Genomic DNA, 17,489 nt, shown 5'->3' with positions numbered 1-17,489 from the left:
GTCAGGGATTCTAATGAAGCTATCAGTGATCTGTTAAGTAAAGGCACTAAGACATTTGAGAACAAAAACATCAACAAGAAGGAACAATCTGTATATCTGTGATAGGTGATGGATGTTGGTCAATTTCAAAACAATGAAGAGCTTTACTAAAAGTCTGCTTTTTTTTCCCCTAGAGATGAAAACATTGCATTTCAAAGTACATACCCACAGTATGTACCTCATATCCTAGAGAGAGAAAAAAATCCAGCCTCAGTATCCTAGAGAGAGAAAAATTTTGGCTAACATTGATTTTGTGTTTCCTTTCAGTGTATTTAGTAACTCCTAAGCAGAGGCTTTTGAACTGTGGTGTTGGAGAAGACTCTTGAGAGTCCCTTGGACTGCAAGGAGTCCAACCAGTTCATCCTAAAGGAGATCAGTCCTGGGTGTTCATTGGAAGGACTGATGCTGAGACTGAAACTCCAATACTTTGGCCACCTCATGTGAAGAGGTGACTCATTGGAAAACACCCTGATGCTGGGAGGGATTGGGGGCAGGAGGAGAAGGGGATGACAGAGGATGAGATGGCTGGATGGCATCACCGACTCAATGGACATGAGTTTGGGTAAACTTCAGGAGTTGGTGATGGACAGGGAGGACTGGTGTGCTGCAGTTCATGGGGTTGCAAAGAGCCAGACACGACTGAGCGACTGAACTGAACTGAACTGAAGCAGAGGCATCTTAGTCTAAATTTTAAACATGTGCCTGAGGGCGTTCATGAGAAATTTTGTTGTATGAAATAGATGTCTTAATAATTATGAAAATCTAACCCAAATCATTTTGCTCACACTGCTAAACTGCATCCACCACGATGTATTTCACTTAGTTTTGTCTCAGAGGCTGCATCAACCCTTAGATATTCACAAATTTCTTATCGGGACCTCTATCTATCTCATTCATCTCTCTGAATCCAGAAACTGGCCCAACCCAAGTGGACTGGGTGGATGCTTAACCAAACTGTGTTCTCCTCTTACAATGAAGACTTTTTACAAATAGGATTTCATGTGTTGAGAGAGGAAAAAGAATAGTTGCTCTTTGGTCATGTCATCTCTCTCTGGGGGACCCTCAGACCACCCTCTTGGGTTACCCAGATGAAGAGTTTGTACATATTACAGTAAACAATCAGTCCACAAAAATACATTGAAACCACCAAATAAATGAAGTAATCCAACCAGCTGAAAAATTTTCACCATCTGGGAAAATAACACCCCAAGCGCCAAGACAGTTACCTAAGAAAACTTCTAAGTACGTTACTCAGGCCTGAGAGGCAACAGGTAGGTGGATTCCATGCCAATTAGAAAGTGTTATGATTGGCAAACCGCTGTAAAACTCTAAAACTGCAGTTTAATGGAAACGCTGGCTGTCATCCCCAAAGTACATTTCAAGGAATCGCAGAACTTTAGAATTAAAGGCAGCTGAATGGAAGTTTTCATCCATATTGAACCCAGAAGATTAGGTGGTAACACAAGAACTTCTGCAGGTGTCCCAATTCTTAATCTGGCATTTCTTCCACCACATAACCCTTCATTCCTCTGACGGAGCTGAACAGAGCAGGGTTCATGTGACAAGCTACCGGCCCAGCTCAGAGATGGGGTAGAGCTGATGGGGTGGAGGGTGGGGGGAATGCCCTAATACCTCAGGGTCCAAGGTAACAGCCAGCCCCTGCAAACTCAAGCAGAGTGGGGCACAGTGCTGAGATTCGAAGAGCAGACTTATTCCTGGTCTTGTGAAAACAGTGACACCCAACTATTCTCAAAGGGCGGCCGAAACCAACAGCTTTTTGGGTTCTGGGAGCCTCTGAAACTGTTTCCCAAATGTTTGGGGTTTAGCCCTACAGCACATACACGCTTTGCCCCAAGGCATCTTTCCCTTAATTTTTAGGCCCCAGTGTATTTTAAGGTAAATTGATCCCACATGCTTCTGATTCATTTACACTGAACTCATCAGGCTATGTTTGGAAAGAGCAATCTGAAGGCCAAGAAGCCCTTTGAGACTGCTTTTATGTGCCTTTTTTCTTAGAAACAGGAAGCCACGTCTTGACATGAACAAATAGAATGCAAGCCCTTGAGACTCAGGTCTGGTTCCAAAGGTGGCCCCTCTGAAACCCAAGGGTCCTCAAATCACCAAGACAAGGCTGCCCCTCCTACTTTTTCAGAAATTAAAGGAAACCTTATCCTAGCAGTGTTATGAGCCTGAATCAGTCATTCGGAGTGGCTTGGTGCAGAGCTCACACAAGCCTTTAGCATTCTAACTCCACACCCATTCCTGACACCTAGGACTCCAACATGCAAGGGGAGCCCCAGGCCCAGGGCCACCTCTTCTCTCTGCTCTGCGGGGCTGGGCCTGCAACCTGGCAAGTCTGTAGGAAATTGCTCTTTTCATCTGAGCTGCAAAACTGGGCCGTTCAGTTGTTGATTTGTTGCTGGTGTTACTGTTAACATCCTTGAACCTGACAGAGAAGGCACAGTGGGAAATGGTTCGGAAAGGATTCCTTTTAGGGAGGAAGAAAACATATCCCATCCAGCAGCTGACCAGAACCAGGAAATGTTTGACTTTGCTTCCTCTCCTTTTAGTATAAAAGAAGCCTGAGGTCTAACTCAGGCAAGATGGTTTTTGGGATACGCGTCAAAAGTCTCAGTCTGCAGACTTTGGAACAAAGTCATCATTCTTTGCCCCAACAACTGGTCTCTCAATTTACTGATCTGTAGTGAGGCCAGCAGTATGAGCCTGGACTCAGTAACAGGTTTGATCTCCGGGATGGGACACAAAGGCAGCTGTCCCAGTCCGTTCTCCCATCTGTGACCTGCTCTGTTGACTCCCTTTAATCCTGGCTGGGGTTCCAAGACTGAAAGGAATCCAGGTCACTAACTAGGAAAAGGACAATGAACTGAACAAGTTACTGAAAAGATGTGGAAGATAAAGTGGCCAGGGCTTGCTCCCATTTGTCTCCCTCTCTTTATACAATGCACTCTCAACTCCACCTACTCACCAAGTTTTAAAAATTCTTAGGCCCTACCTAAGAACAAGTAAATCAGAATCTCTAGGGGTAAGGCCCAGGAAGTCATGTTTTTGTCTTGAAAACTCCACTGGTTATCCTACTACGCCATCAGGGGTGAGGGCCACCGATTTAAAGCAACTTGAATACTTTCCTGTTCTGGAAAAGTACCTGGAAATAATCCACATCACAGAGGGTTTGATCATTGTCTCCTAATGAAATGGACTAGGATTTGGAGTTGATGCTCTCCTCTCCCTCACTCCCATTATGTTTTTAATGGTGATCATGCTCTCTGGAGAGCTTTTCAAGCCAGTACCCAATAAACTAAAGAGAACTAGAACCAACCCCAAAGGCTGAATCATCTCCCATATCAAAATGAACCAAACACAAGATCTCTTCAAATATTTAATCAGTTTGGAGACCTCTGCCTTCCAACCCAGTTGGGTAAAAATTCAAAAGAAAGCATGATGAAGGGGTCTTCAAAGAAAACACTGGACTAAAATGGAGAGCAGACTGGGTTTGGGAAGACAGAATATAACATGTGCCTTATGACCTTTTGAAGGCATTCTACCTTGGATTAAAAACAATAATCATCATCAAAATGAACAGGAAAGGATTAAACAGTTATACAAATTTAAGGACAACTAAAACTCTTATGGCTGAAAATACCAGACATGGCTTTGAAATAGACTCTTTAAAAACCTTTAGATCATTCTGTGGCTTCTTTCTATAGCCTTCTGTACATGCAAGAAGCAAGCTAGCTACACCTAGAATCCCCGGGAGCTTTGGGGGGCCTTGGCAAAGAAGCAATCAAGGAGAGATAGAGAGAAGGCCTGGAGGAGGTGAGAGGAAGTGGTTCACAGTTTTTGAACGTGGACTCAGACCCTGCAAACCTAATCTATTTTCTTTGAAAACTATGGAAATAAACTGAAGGCCTTGAAAAATCACCGTCGATCTCAGGTCAGTGTGCCAATGATAATGCTTTTCCGATAACTGCGTCGTAGAAACTGGGGAAGTATGTCCTTCAAAGTGATGGGTCTGTAATAATAGAGGCGTGGTCGGGACTCATGCTGACTCCTCAGGAGACGTTCAGCCGAAAAGGCCTCACGTCTGTCTCACTCTCGTGCTCTCTCTGGTTTCTCTGCTTCTCTGTCCCTTGGTGCAGTTGGAGGCAGTGTCAGAGGCTGCGGCCCGGCGCTCAGAACGGGTACTGGGACACATATATCCGCAGTCGGATCACAGAGCTGCCTCTGAAGTTGATGACGGTGTTGACTGTGATCATTTCCAAGTCCAGTTGTATGTCCCGGGGCCCTTTGATGGGGCGAGTCATCACCAGGGTGGCACTGATGGGGCCCGTTTGCTGTGGACGGAACCAGGCATACTAGTTAGAGAAGATCTGACCAGCTGAAGGAGCCAAGGGTAAGCTTGACTCTGGAAGCTGTCAAACAGCAGAAAATGGTACAGATGAGCCTATTTGCAGGAACAGGAATAGAGACGTGTGGACATAGAGTGGGGAAGGGAGCTTGGGAGAAGTATTGACATATATACAATATCATGTGCAAGATAGCGAGAGGCTACTGTATAGCACAGGGAGCTCAGCTTGGTGCGCGGTGATGACCTATAAGGGTGGAATGAGGGTGGTGGGACGGAGGCTCAAGAGGGAGGGGATATATGTATACATAAAGCTGATTCATGTTGTACAGTAGAAACTAACACATTGTAAAGCAATTATACTCCAATAATAAAATTTTTAGAAAAAGAAAACAAACAATGGTAGAGAGGGTGAGGAAAGCTGTCCTTCAGGTGACATGGCCTCTGGGACAGTCACTAAAGCTGAAGTCAAGTGGTCTGGTCGCAGCCAGCCTCTGTCGTCCCAGTCGGGGTGCTCCCCCTTGCCCACGGCCAGCAGACAGGCATCCCTTGATGCCCTCCTCCCTGACTTTGCTCATGTTCCCCTGGCTTCTCCCTGCTGCCCCTTCAGGTCTCACTGAAATAGCACCTCCTCAGATGAGCTTCTCTGCTTTTCCCAATTTAATTCAGGTCCCTGTGACCCTGTGCCAGTGCACCCCCTACTTTAGCAAGGAAGAAAAGTGTTCATTACCACGTGTCATCATCCACGCTATTTACCAAGTCCGTGTCTGGTGTCTAGGTCCACACTAGACGGGGGGTGGGTTTTCCACCGCTGAGCCCTCCAGAACCCAGAATAACACCTGGCACATGGTAACTGTTCAGTGACTGTGTCTTGAATGAAAGAAGAAACAGTTGCCCGAACTATGTGACTCCAGGCTGTCACTTCACCTCTCTGGACCTCCTCTCTAAAAGGAGAGTTTGTACCAGATCAGTAGTTGCCAAGTAAACAGCTCCATAGCACCCAGGACACTTTTTAAACTAACAGTTCCAGGGGCCCATTCTGAGATTTTCTGCTGCAGTGGATTTTTTTGATGATGCCTGAGGAAGTGTGACTTGTTTACCAGACTCCAGCTGGTTCCAAGTGCAGCCTCTGCTGGAACTTCTGGCTGGACACACCACACCCCCTGCCCTGCAGCTTCATCACTCTGTGAATCTCTCTCTGTCATCCTGATAACTTCATGTGAGCTTTCTTCCTCCACTGAATCTTTTCCTAAAGTTTTTAAGGTGGTTATGAGAGAAGACTGACATAACTGAGCTTCTGCTATGTGTGAAGTACTCTTCTGGCCACTTTTATGTACATATTCTGATTTAATCCCTGTAGAAGCTCTGAAAGGCCTGGCTACTCAGTGTGGTCCTTGGACTAGCAGTATCAGCATCACCAAGGCACTTATGAGTCATGCAAGACCTCAGCACCTGCCTAAGGCATGCTAAGCCAGAATCTGTAGCTTAATATAATCTGCAGGTGATTCATGGGCACATCAACAATTGCGATGGCACCCCACTCCAGTACTCTTGCCTGGAAAATCCCATGGATGGAGGAGCCTGGTGGGCTGCAGTCCCTGGGGTCGCTAAGAGTCAGACATGACTGAGTGACTTCACTTTCACTTTTCACTTTCATGCACTGGAGAAGGAAATGGTAACCCACTCCAGTGTCCCTGCCTGGAGAATCCCAGGGACGGGGGAGCCTGGTGGGCTGCCGTCTCTGGGGTCACACAGAGTTGGACACGACTGAGTGACTTCACTTTCACTTTTCACTTTCACTTTTCACTTTCATGCATTGGAGAAGGAAATGGCAACCCACTCCAGTGTCCCTGCCTGGAGAATCCCAGGGACGGCGGAGCCTGGTGGGCTGCTGTCTCTGGGGTCGCACAGAGTCAGACACAACTGAAGCGACTTAGCAGCAGCAGCAGCAGCATCTAAAAGCACAGGACCCAGTCTGGGGACCCCAGCTGTCATACTAAAGGTATGTCTCGTTATCCCCTCGTTTTGTTGTTCCTTGTGAACTGAGTCTCCATAAGTTAAGTCACTGCTTAGAGTCACTAGACCACTTATGGGCAGGGACATGGGGTTCCATTCCAATGCTTTTGACCACAAACTCTAGGCCTTTGTCACTGCACAACAATTATCAGAAAAGACTGATATGTGTTTTATTTCTCCCTAGCACTGCCCTAAAGGACAAATACTCAGAGGGCCAGTGCAATGGCCAGAGAGTAGGTACCTGGAAAAGAAATAGCACAAGGGAACAGGACATGCTGGACGATCCCTTCCTACAAGTTGCAGAGCCCGGCGCTATGTCCAGGAACAAAGCAACAAGCTCTGCAAAATCAAGGAACTTGGCTTGTTGAAAGCCACACCAGACATTTTATCTGTCTCCATGAAGGGAGAGCTCCCCATAAAGTTCTGGACATCACCAAGAGCTGCCACAGGTATGACAAGGGCAGGGCAGGCAGACAGGTTTCACCCAGTAGTGGGACCTCCCCTGTCCTCTGGGCTATCAGCAGCCTGACACCACACAACTTCCTCTTGGCATCAGCTCCCTCTGTTCCTGTCAGCATCCATGCACTTGGCACCCTCTCATACAGAGGATTGTTCCGACTTCCTTGTCAACTCTTGAAAACCCTTTGAGCTCTGGGCTAGGACTTCAGAGGGTACAGCCATACATGGAAATGCCCAGGGCACTTACAGATCTAAATATCTCACCAGCTTTCACTATTTGCACAAACAAAGGCCAGGGATTGAGGATCCTGAGCTGTGGACAGGTTTGGGCAAGCTGTGGGCAAGCTGTGGGCGGGAGAGTTGCAGAGCCAGGGACAGGGAGTGGAACAGCTGGAAACTTCCCAGTTGTTCCTTTGGGCTGTCCTTGAAAATGTCTCCAGAGTGTGAGAGCATCACTGCCTCTTCTATTTGGAAGTAGTCTTAGAGGTCAACCAGTCTGATCCCCAGCAGGATCAGATCTGCAGCAGCCTGAGAAAGGCCCGCCCACAAACACACGGAGGACTCAAGTGCCTGCCAAGTTTGCTGAGGACAAATATCTCCACTCCTCACTAGGCTTTTAGGGCAGACCCAGGGCATTAATGAGATAGGCCCCCTTGAGAGGCTCTGGTCATTAGTGGACTTGGTGATCACTTGGTACAAAATGATGATGGTGATGGTGGTCATAGTTGATACTCAGCATTTGGCTATGACTTGGGCTTCCCTGGTGGCTCAGATGGTAAAGACTCTGCCTGCAATGTGGGAGACTCAGGTTTGATCTCTGGGTCAGAAAGATTCGTTGGAGAGGGGAAAGGCTACCCACGTCAGCATTCTTGCCTGGAGAATCCCCTGGACAGAGGAGCCTGGTGAGCTACAGTCCATGCGATTGCAAAGAGTCAGACATGACCAAGTGACTGACACTTTCCCTTTCTTTTGCATACATCTCCTTTTTAATCTTTATAACCCTACAAAGTAAGTAGGTTAAGTACATTAGCACATGGTACTAGAGCATCTGACTCCAAAAATCAAGCTTCTAGCTACTAAACTCAGATAAGTTCTCAGTATCTCTCCATTTCCAGACCATCCCAGGCACTTAGTCTACTTGAGAATCACTCCTTTGAATTGTAAATGTTTGCCTGCTTGTTTTCCCTCCCCTCACAGTGTGGATTCCTCAGGGCAGAAGCCGTGTGTTCCTAAACTCTCAGAGCTGCATATGTAGTGGAGCTGAATTAATGTCAGTGACCGAAGGTGGATGCGAAGTCGCGATGCCGGTGAAGGGGCCCGCAGAGGAGTAGCTTGCAAACAGCCCACCTGACCGTCTGTCTTCTTGGGCCTGCCCCTACAGAGGCTCAGGTTTGTCCTGAGTCAACCAGCGAGGTGGCATTGTCTGACGCAGGGCAAGCAGCCAGGCCACAGCAAGTCAGCTTTCCGTGATCCCGTCACCTGATCTCCACGCCCTTTGGCACAGTTTATGCCCCGTGACCGTGCTCCTTCTTCCCGTCCTAACTGTCCCTAAGTCACCTGGCCAAAGCCAGTCACCAGTTGTCTGTCCAGGTCTCAGTGGGAGAGAGAGTGCCAGTGGGGGCTCATGAAAGGGCTGTGTGTGAACGTGTGCATGTATTTGCATGTGTGTATGTACCTGTGCACATGAGCAACTGTGTGAGTGTACATGTGTATGTACAGGCATGTGTGCATGTGTGTGTACATTTGTGGGTATGTATGTGTGGGGAATGCCTGTTGTGTGAAATGAAGTTCTTCCCAGGAGACTGTAACACCATCAGTGACACTCAGTGTAGCAGAGCCTGAACAGCCATCAACACCCACCCCCAACAAGATGCTGCAGTCCCTTGGGCATCTCCAACATCGCCAACCTCGCCAACTTCGCCAGGGCCCAACAGCTCACAACCTCCTAACAACAGTAGCAGCAGCCACAGAAATGACTCTACCAATACAATCATAATCAGTGCTTATTGGACACTTTCATTTTTTTTGATTAGATGTTAAAGGAGAGATTTTTGTTATCTCAATTTTGGCTGAGACTCCAAAGCTAGACAAGTACTCCGCATCCTAAAGAGAAATGTGAGAGTATGTATAGATACTAGTGGCACACTGTCTGGGTTCTAATGCTGCGCTGGGATTTCCTAAGCTGTAAGATCTGGGGCAAGTTCCTTCACCTCTCGGTGTCTCAGTGCCCTCGTCTGTAAAGTGAGGGAGGGCAAGCAAACTTAGCAGCGGTCCCCAACCTTCTGGGCACCAGGGACTGGTTTTGTGGAAGACCGGAAGCCGGGGGATGGTTTCAGGATGACTCAAGTGCATTACATTTATTGTGCACTTTATTTCTACTATTATTACATCAGCTCCACCTCAGATTATCAGGCAGTAGATCCCGGAGGCTGGGGACCCCTGCCCTAGAGAACAGGGCTGTGATGAAGATGAGAGCAGTGCTATATGGAAAATACTTGGCGTATGTCCCGCACCATACAGGGTCAGCTGCCACTGCTCTTTGTGTAGATTCTCCTGCTGTTGTCATAGAGGACTTGAAAGCCATGGCCCAGCGCCAGATCTGTTTCTCTCACTTTGTCACCTCCAGCCTATATAAGTGTATGAGACACACTTACCAGCCCCCAAATCAAGCTTTCAATGTGGGTCCTCTGAACTTAAGGATGCAGAGAGTATACCGGACTCTCTCAGAGAAGAGAGCCCAGAGATGCTGTGCACCACGTGGGGGACAGGGGGCTGTGGGGGAGCTGGCTATTGGTGTCCTGAAGGCCCAGTGCAAGGTCTGCCCGCCAGGGTGAGGCAACACCCACACATGCAAACTTTCTGAGAGAGCGGTTTGGGGTGGCAAGCAGCCAACCAGAGGCCCTCGCCCACACCTGGGAATGGTCAGTGCAAAGTCCTCAGGGAAGTCTCCAAAGAACCGACAAAGCATCCCATGAAAGCAAGAGCATTTGGGTCCCAGAAGAGAGCACCAGGTCCTGCCTACAATGGCAACAAGGGAGTACGACCCTGGCTCCCCTCACCGCCTCCCTTCCACATCTGTACCCCCAAAACCCCAGAGGAGGAGCCAGGTCAGCACCATCAGTGAGGAAAGGGGAAGAGGAAGGCAGGAAAGAGGCCAAGCTGGCGGGGACTTTACACTGAGAGACTCGGTGGTTGGCTTCTACCTAAATTAGCAGCTGGGACTTCTGATATGGGGGAGAGAGGCAATTCAATAGTAACTGAGAGCATTTGTGAATCCAATGGGCTCCGCCTGAGAGCTCACTCAGGTGTGTGCAGGTTCAAGATAGCCAGAGGAGAAATAGAAAGGTATTGAAAGTTTCATCCTGCTTGTTTGATAAAAAACAGCTGCTCTGTGCTCTAGGCACTGGGCTAAGTAGATGATCTCATCCAATCCCAGAGTTGATACTATCATTATCCCCTCTATACAGATAAGGATGGCTTCCCAGGTGGCACTAGGGGTGCTGCCTGCCAACGCAGGAGACATAAGAGATGCATGTTCGATCCTGGGTTGGGAAGATCCCCTGGAGAAGGAAACGGCAACCCACTCCAGTATTCTTGCCTGGAGAATCCCATGGTCAGAGGAGCCTGGTGGACTACAGTCCATAGGGTTGCAAAGAGTCAGACACAACTGAAGTGACTTAGCATGCACAGATGAGGAAACAGTCTCAGAGAGATTAGAGTGTGTGTCCAAGGCCATAGCGTTGGTGAGTTGTAGAAGGAAATGAGGTGGGTCAGCCTGGCTCCACAGCCCATGACTGCGTGGCCTCCTGAGGAGGGCACTGCTGCTTTGCACAGTGTCGGGAGGGAAACCCTACCTCCTCCTGCAGGGAGGCTGCCTGGCTTCACAGGGCCCCTACACCAGGCCTGTCTTCTCTTCCCAAGAGCAGCCTTTAGGACCTTTCTAGCCAGGATCCAGCTTCCCATCCCTAAGTTCCTTCAGCCATTCCCAGGGCAGGTCTATGTGCCCTCATCCCCTCTGTGTCCTGGCATCCTCAGTTGAATAAATGCTAACAAACTAGGGCCCTTCTCAATGTTCTCCAGAGAGAGAGAGCAAACCACATACAGCTCAAAGTTTTGTGAGTTTCAAGGGTCCCCTCATCGCCATAACAATCCAGGCACTAGAGGAAGCTCGAAGGAAGGGGCCCCACCTCCTGGTCACTCGCCTGCAGAAGACAATCTTCTTCCCCTGCCATGAAGGGGCAGCTCTTACAAGTCAGCTACATGGGGAACATTTGGATCAAGAGGATTTTAGTAGGTGGTGACCTGGCCAAGACAAGGCCACCTCCTATTCTGCTGGGGGGAAAACCTAAAGCAGCTGATATACGTGATGGTATTTTAAATCCCCGAGAGGGGCATCTTTGTACCTTATGATTGGGACCTGCTGTGTCTGTACAGACACTAGAGGCCAGATTGGAGAATGCTGGCGGGCTGGGCTTATGCTCAAGGCGGCAGCAAGCCCACAGAGGCAGGCAGAGGTGGGTTCCGCTGGATGGCCACGGCTGATGGGAATGCAAGAAGGACTGACAGAGACGCAGCTCCATCTTTTTCATCTTGAGAAGTTCCTCTACCCTCAACTCATTCCGTCTTTTTACAAAGCCCGTGACCCCACTACAGTGTTCTACAGATGCTGGGTCCACAGGTGCGTTATCACATGTGACCTGGCCCTGTTAGAGTCTTGCCAAAAACATATTAGTGAGGAAACAGACATAATACTCGCTCCTGAGGCCTTTCTAATCTGGTATAATCCTGCTTCTGAAACCTCTCTGTTTTCAGATGGTCCCAGCCCCAGAGGCAAAGACTGGAAGAGAAGGGTTTGGGAGAGGGTGGGGAGAGCTCAGACACTTGGTTCTTTCGCCAGCCCACAGGCTGAAGCTGTGAACTTCTGAGTCGAGTGCCCCACACTGACCCTGGAGGACCACATACTGTGTTCATTAGAAATGCAGATTCCCAAGGTGAACCATGGCCCCCAAGGGTATCAAGTCCTAATCTCTGGGCCCTATAAATATTACCTTATATGGAAACAGGATCTTTGCAGATGGGATTAAGTTAAGGATCTCAACACAGGGGGATTATCCTGGATTATCTGGATTATCTGCTGCTAAGTCAGTCCTCTCTCTGTGTGACCCCAAAGACGGCACCCAACAGGCTCCTCTGTCCCTGGGATTCTCCAGGCAAGAATACTGGAGTGTGTTGCCATTGCCTTCTCCGCTGGATTATCTGGGTAGGCCTAAATACAATCACAAGTGACATTCTAAGAAACGGGGAGATTTGATACACACAGAAGAGGAGGGACTGTGACAACAGATGCAGAGATTGGAGTGGTGTGGTCACGAATCAAGAAGACTGGCAACACCAGAAGCTGGAAGAGACAAGGAATGGATTCTCCTCTGTAGCCTCTGGAGGGAGCACGGCCCTGCTGACATCTTGATTTCAGCGCGTTCGTGGGTGTGCTAAGTCACTTCAGTTGTGTCTGACTCTTTGACCCCATGGACTATAGCCTGTCAGGCTGCTCTATCCATGGGATTCTCTAGGCAAGAATACTAGAGCGGGTTGCCATGTCCTCCTTCAGGGCATCTTCCCGACCCACTGATGGAACCCGCATCTCTTACATCTCCTGCATTGGCAGGTAGGTTCTTTACCACTAGCTCCACCTGGAAGTCCAGAGCAGTGGGTAGATTCTAGCACAGTGACAATGATTTCGGACTTCTAACTTCCAGAATAAATTCCTGTTGTCCTAAGCCGCCAAACTGGTGACAATTTGTTACAGCAGCCATCAGAAACCGATACACTAGGTCTTAGCCACCATCTTCTGAAATAAAGTCTCTAGAGAGGAAGTTCTGGAATTCACTTTTTCAACAAGCATCCAAATTCACACTGAAATGTGAAAAGCACAGCTGTAAGACAGTGGGCTCCAAAGACACGTGACCACTCCAGAGGCTGAGGGAAACGAAGCTCAGTAATAGAAATGGCACAGTACCACGTGTGTAATTTACAAATAAGCACATGCATTTAGGATGTGTGCTCTAAAATTTGTTCCTGATAAATCCACATCAATTTATCCTGATATGGCTAAATCAATGTTAGCCAACCAAACTTTCTACAGTGATAGAAATGTTCTGTATCCAAGTGAATACAGCAGCGGAGCACCTGAAATGTAGTTAGTGCAACGAAGGAAACTAATTTTTAATTTTACTTATTTTACTTCATTTTCATTTTAAATTTAAACAACCATATGGCTACTGTGTCGGACAGCACAAGTAGAGCCCACTTCTTTGAGGAATGCCTTTAAGTTCATTGCTATGTAAGTGCCATGAAGGCAGGCATTCGGGACCTTTTTGTTCATTGCTGCAGTCAGTTTCTAGAAGCAAATAGTGGGGACTTGATGCGTGTTTGAGTGTACGCTCAGTTGCTTCAGTCGTGTTGGACTCTTTTGTGACCCCATGGACTGTAGCCTGCCAGGGTCCTCTGCCCATGGAATTTTCCAGACAAGAATACTGGAGTGCGTTTCCTCCTCTAGGGGATTTTCCTGTCCCAGGGATGGAACCTGTGTCTCCTACAGCTCCTGTATTAGTAGACAGATTCTTTACCTGGGAAGCCCAGGGACTTGAAAGAATATACATATACATATACAGACATAGATATAGATATGTCTATATCTGTAAATATAACTGAATCACTTCGCTGTACACCTGAAACTAACACAACATTGTAAATTGTCTATACTTCAATTTTTTTTAAATGGTTAAAAAAAAAAAGAAGAAGTGCAGGGAGAAAGAGACCTACCATTGCATCTTGGCCTAATTTCTCATTGCACAGATAAGGATCCTGAGGCTCACAGAGGAGGAGCAATGTTCTCAAGGCCGCTCAGAAAGTGAGAGGAACCAGGACAGTGGAGTCCTGACTCCCATCCACTTTCCCCTCCTGCCTCCACACCCACCCCTCCGAACTGCACTCTGGCCTGTTTCTAGAAGCACACTCCGGGCTAGACAACAGAACAGCTTGTGGAAGATGGTGACCACCACTCAGCAACCCCTCTTACCCGCATATAGAATTCTCTGCCCTCATTCCCAGACTTGATCTGGAAAATGTAATAAGCCCCAGGGTAGCGGGTCGTTGCTTGCATTTGGAAGATGTCAGCGGGAACAGAGCGTCCTGACACCACGTCCATATCCCGGTACAAGATGGTGAAGGGCTGGTCTCTGCAGCCAGGATTCTCCGCGGGACACATACAGCGGCTGTCGGGAAGGGAAATCATGTGAGAAAGCGGCAGATCCTTTCCAGATGCTGGTTGTACCTACCTCTGTGCTTGAAACATGGAAAAGAAGGACACCCCCTTTCTACCATCCAAATGCTGTGGCTGTGGAGGCCCTCTCCTTCTGTCTCTGGTCTAAAAACTCTCCAGCATGTAGGTGAGCCCTCTGTTTCCTAGAGAACGGCCTGTTCTGGCCAGTCAGATAGTCCTGCTACTGAAGCATAAACCTGAGTTGCCTGGTTTTCAGAACACTGGGACATCCTGTAATACACTTCATGTTTGTCACATATTTAGTTGGCAAAAGTGTGCTGCATAGTCCTTCACTTCCCAACCATCCATACTCATTGAGAAGCTTTAAAAATGAGAAATTACAATAGATGAATGGGTCTTGACTGGTCTTTTTTACATTTTCTATTGTACTTACCCCAGTCTGTGTGGAATAGAATTGGGTATTTCCTTTCTTTAAACAAAACATCAGAACTCGCTATGTACAAGATACATTAGGGCAGGACTTTCAGATGTTAGGACACTTATTGCAATGATAAATTTAATTATCTTAAATTCACTCTTTAATAGGAGAAATAAATCATAGACGCAAATGTCTGATACAAAGCATCTCATTTGAGACACTAGTAATAGCATAGTCTAACTATGTATATATTTAACATAGTATAACATAGTATAAAGTTGACTCATTACCAAGGTATGCATTTTACAGACACCGCTGGATTTATCCTGAATCACCACCCCCATCTCTCCCCTCATTCCTGAGATTCCCCCTAGGGGTCCGAGTGCATAACAGGATGAGGATATCTGTTGATCTATGCCTTGGTGGCCAAAACTGGGAGTAAGTTTTTCTGTTTCTGTCACTCTCCCCTGACTTCCAATCCATCTTCAAAATCCATCCGTTCTACTTCTAAAATGTAGTCCAAATCCAGCTACTCCATCTCCACTGTGAGTGCACCGCCTTGCTGTCTCACCTGGACCTTGTGACAGCCTCCTTGATGGAACGGAAGGCTGTTCCACTCCAACCTATTACACCGCAGGCAGAGTGCCCTTCGTCAAACATAAATCAGATTATGTCTGTATCCTGCTTCAAAGCTTCTACAGTGGCACCCATGGCAACTTGCAACTAAACACATACTCTAACCTCTAAAACCTCATGGGGTCTGGTCTCTGTTAGTTTCTCTAACTTCCTCACAGGTCACTGTCCATGTCATTGATGAGGCTGCAGCTTCTTCCCGTCCCTGAAGACATCAAGGTCACTCTTGCCTCATAGCGTTAAACACGCTGTTCCCTCTGCTCTTCTACTCTGTTAACATCAACTCACCTTTCCATTCCAGCTCAAGGGTCATTTACTCAGAGGGGCTTTTAGACTCCCCAGACTAGACCAAGTCCAGCCTACTCTTTCACTTTGTAAATTTCCATTCTTCCTGTTCACAGCCCCTACTACCATTGAGGATCATGCATTCATTATGTGACCATTTGTTCATCGTCTTTCTCCTGCACCAGCAATAAGAACAAACACCACAGCACCTGGCACTGGGCACAGACCAGGAGTTTGACTAACACTTGATAAATGAGGGTATAAAAAGAATTTTTAGGGGCTTCCCTGGTGGCTCAGTGGTAAAGAATCTGCCTGCAGGAGAGGTTGGAGCCACATGCAGGAGGTACGGGCTCTATCCCTGGTCTGGGAAGATCCCATATGCCAAAGAGCAATTAAGCCCATTGCCACAAATATTGAGCCTGGGCCTGGGAGCCACAACTGCGGAGCCTTCACTCTGAAACTACTGAAGCCCATGTGCCTAGAGCCTGTGCTCTGCAACAAGAGAAGCCACCTCAATGAGAAACCCTTGTACTGCAAATAAAGCGTAGCCCCTGCTAACCGCAACTAAAGAAGAGCCCGAGAAGCAATAAACACCCAGCACAGCCAAAAATAAGTAAATAAATAAAATTACTTTTTAAAAAGGAATTTTTAAAGTTTTGTTTTTTAAACAGCCAAGTCAAGATGTTCCGGGTGCCAAAATAGCCACATTAAAATGTCACATGTCACACAGAAACTAATTGTTTTCTAAAAGAGATGTGGAGGAGGGAGAGATGGCTCCCAGCTGAAGAGGATTGCAAACAGCTGGGAGGTGGCACTGGCACCCAGATCTGAAAGATGGGGCAAGTCTGTCCCGGTGGCAATGGCAGGAAAGCCTTCCATGTGCAGAAAACGTGTGCACAGAAGCCGGGAGGCAGGACATTCTGGGGTGTGGGTGAAGGTGAGGGCAGGTCATGCTCAGGTTGGCAGGAATACAGGACACCTGAACAAGAAAATGAGCTGGATAAGGGCGGCTGAAGTGAAACTGGAATGGGGCCTGAAGGCAGGGTGCAGGAGTCTCCCAGGGCTCTCAGCGGCTCGTCGGGGCCCTGCCAGTAACACCAGCTCAGGGCGGGTCCCCACCACAGACAAGTGAGACCTGGAGAAACCCAGGGACAACCAGGAATGGGAGTCGGTGAGGGTGGAGTTCTGCTTTGCCACAAAGGGCCCTGGAACCAGAAATCAAAGAATGCTGTTCCACAGGGCTACTTAGAAGCACAGCTCTTAGCAGCCAGCAAAGACTCCTTTAGGACCTGTCTGTTCCTGCTTTGTCCTTTTCTGGCAGCTTTTGATCAGAGCAGGAAGCATACTGGTAAGGCGTGAATTCCTCTTAGGAGCTGTGTCCTTAGAGGGCATGCATGATGGACGTGTCCCTTCATCCCTGTATCCCAGTTGGGAGGGCTGGGAGCTGTGGGGGTAGTAAACAGGTGACTGGAAGGGAGGAGGGCAGAAGACATCCGTGTGTGTGTGTGTGTGTGTGCGCGCGCGTGCGTGCCTACTGCAATGCACGCAGGCTGCAGTGGAACTAAAACAGTTAAATAGGAACTAAACAGGAAGAAAAGGAATTCCTAGTACACGGGGGCAGAAAACCACTGTTCTAGTGTATTCACTCTGTAGAGGTTGTCTTCACTTCGGTGCTCACCTCAACGAAATATTTGCCATCTGGTGATTTCATTCAATCACTATTATGACTTCAAAAACTTGATTAGAGCAAGCTAGGTACCCTCAGTTATGAGAACTCTCTAGTGATCTGTCCAGCCTCTCGCTACTCCCAACAAGGTCCAGGAAGGCTGGAAGCATCCATTTCACCTGGGGGCTTGTCTGCAAGGCCGAGTCTCACACCAGATCAGGCCCACAGAATCAGAATTGGGCCACTAACAAGATCCCTGGGTGGTTTCTATGCATGTGATCTTTGAGAAGCCCAGCTCTAAAGACCCTGTATATCCACCAAAACAGCA

The 17,489-nt window shown here is 47.9% G+C and overlaps 1 protein-coding gene across 3 annotated transcripts in view; it reads right to left on the bottom strand.

Moving 5' to 3' along the window:
• Window positions 1–3,423: 3,423 nt before the first annotated feature.
• Window positions 3,424–17,489, bottom strand: part of FBLN5 (fibulin 5) — a 93,055-nt gene continuing 78,989 nt past the window's right edge. For all 3 annotated transcript variants that reach the window (XM_086363190.1, XM_086363191.1, XM_086363189.1), the window contains 2 exons: window positions 13,956–14,151; window positions 3,424–4,391 (listed from right to left, as the gene is read on the bottom strand). In XM_086363190.1, coding sequence (XP_086219316.1) covers window positions 4,230–4,391; window positions 13,956–14,151 — 358 coding nt within the window. In that variant the 3' untranslated portion in view covers window positions 3,424–4,229. The remainder of the gene's footprint in view (window positions 4,392–13,955; window positions 14,152–17,489) is intronic.

The sequence above is a fragment of the Bos grunniens genome, chromosome 21, assembly GCF_055505025.1.
Source record: "Bos grunniens cultivar Pamir isolate PY7600 chromosome 21, Bosgru_T2T1.0, whole genome shotgun sequence".
NCBI lineage: Eukaryota > Metazoa > Chordata > Mammalia > Artiodactyla > Bovidae > Bos > Bos grunniens.
This window is presented reverse-complemented; position numbering and strand designations above follow the sequence as displayed.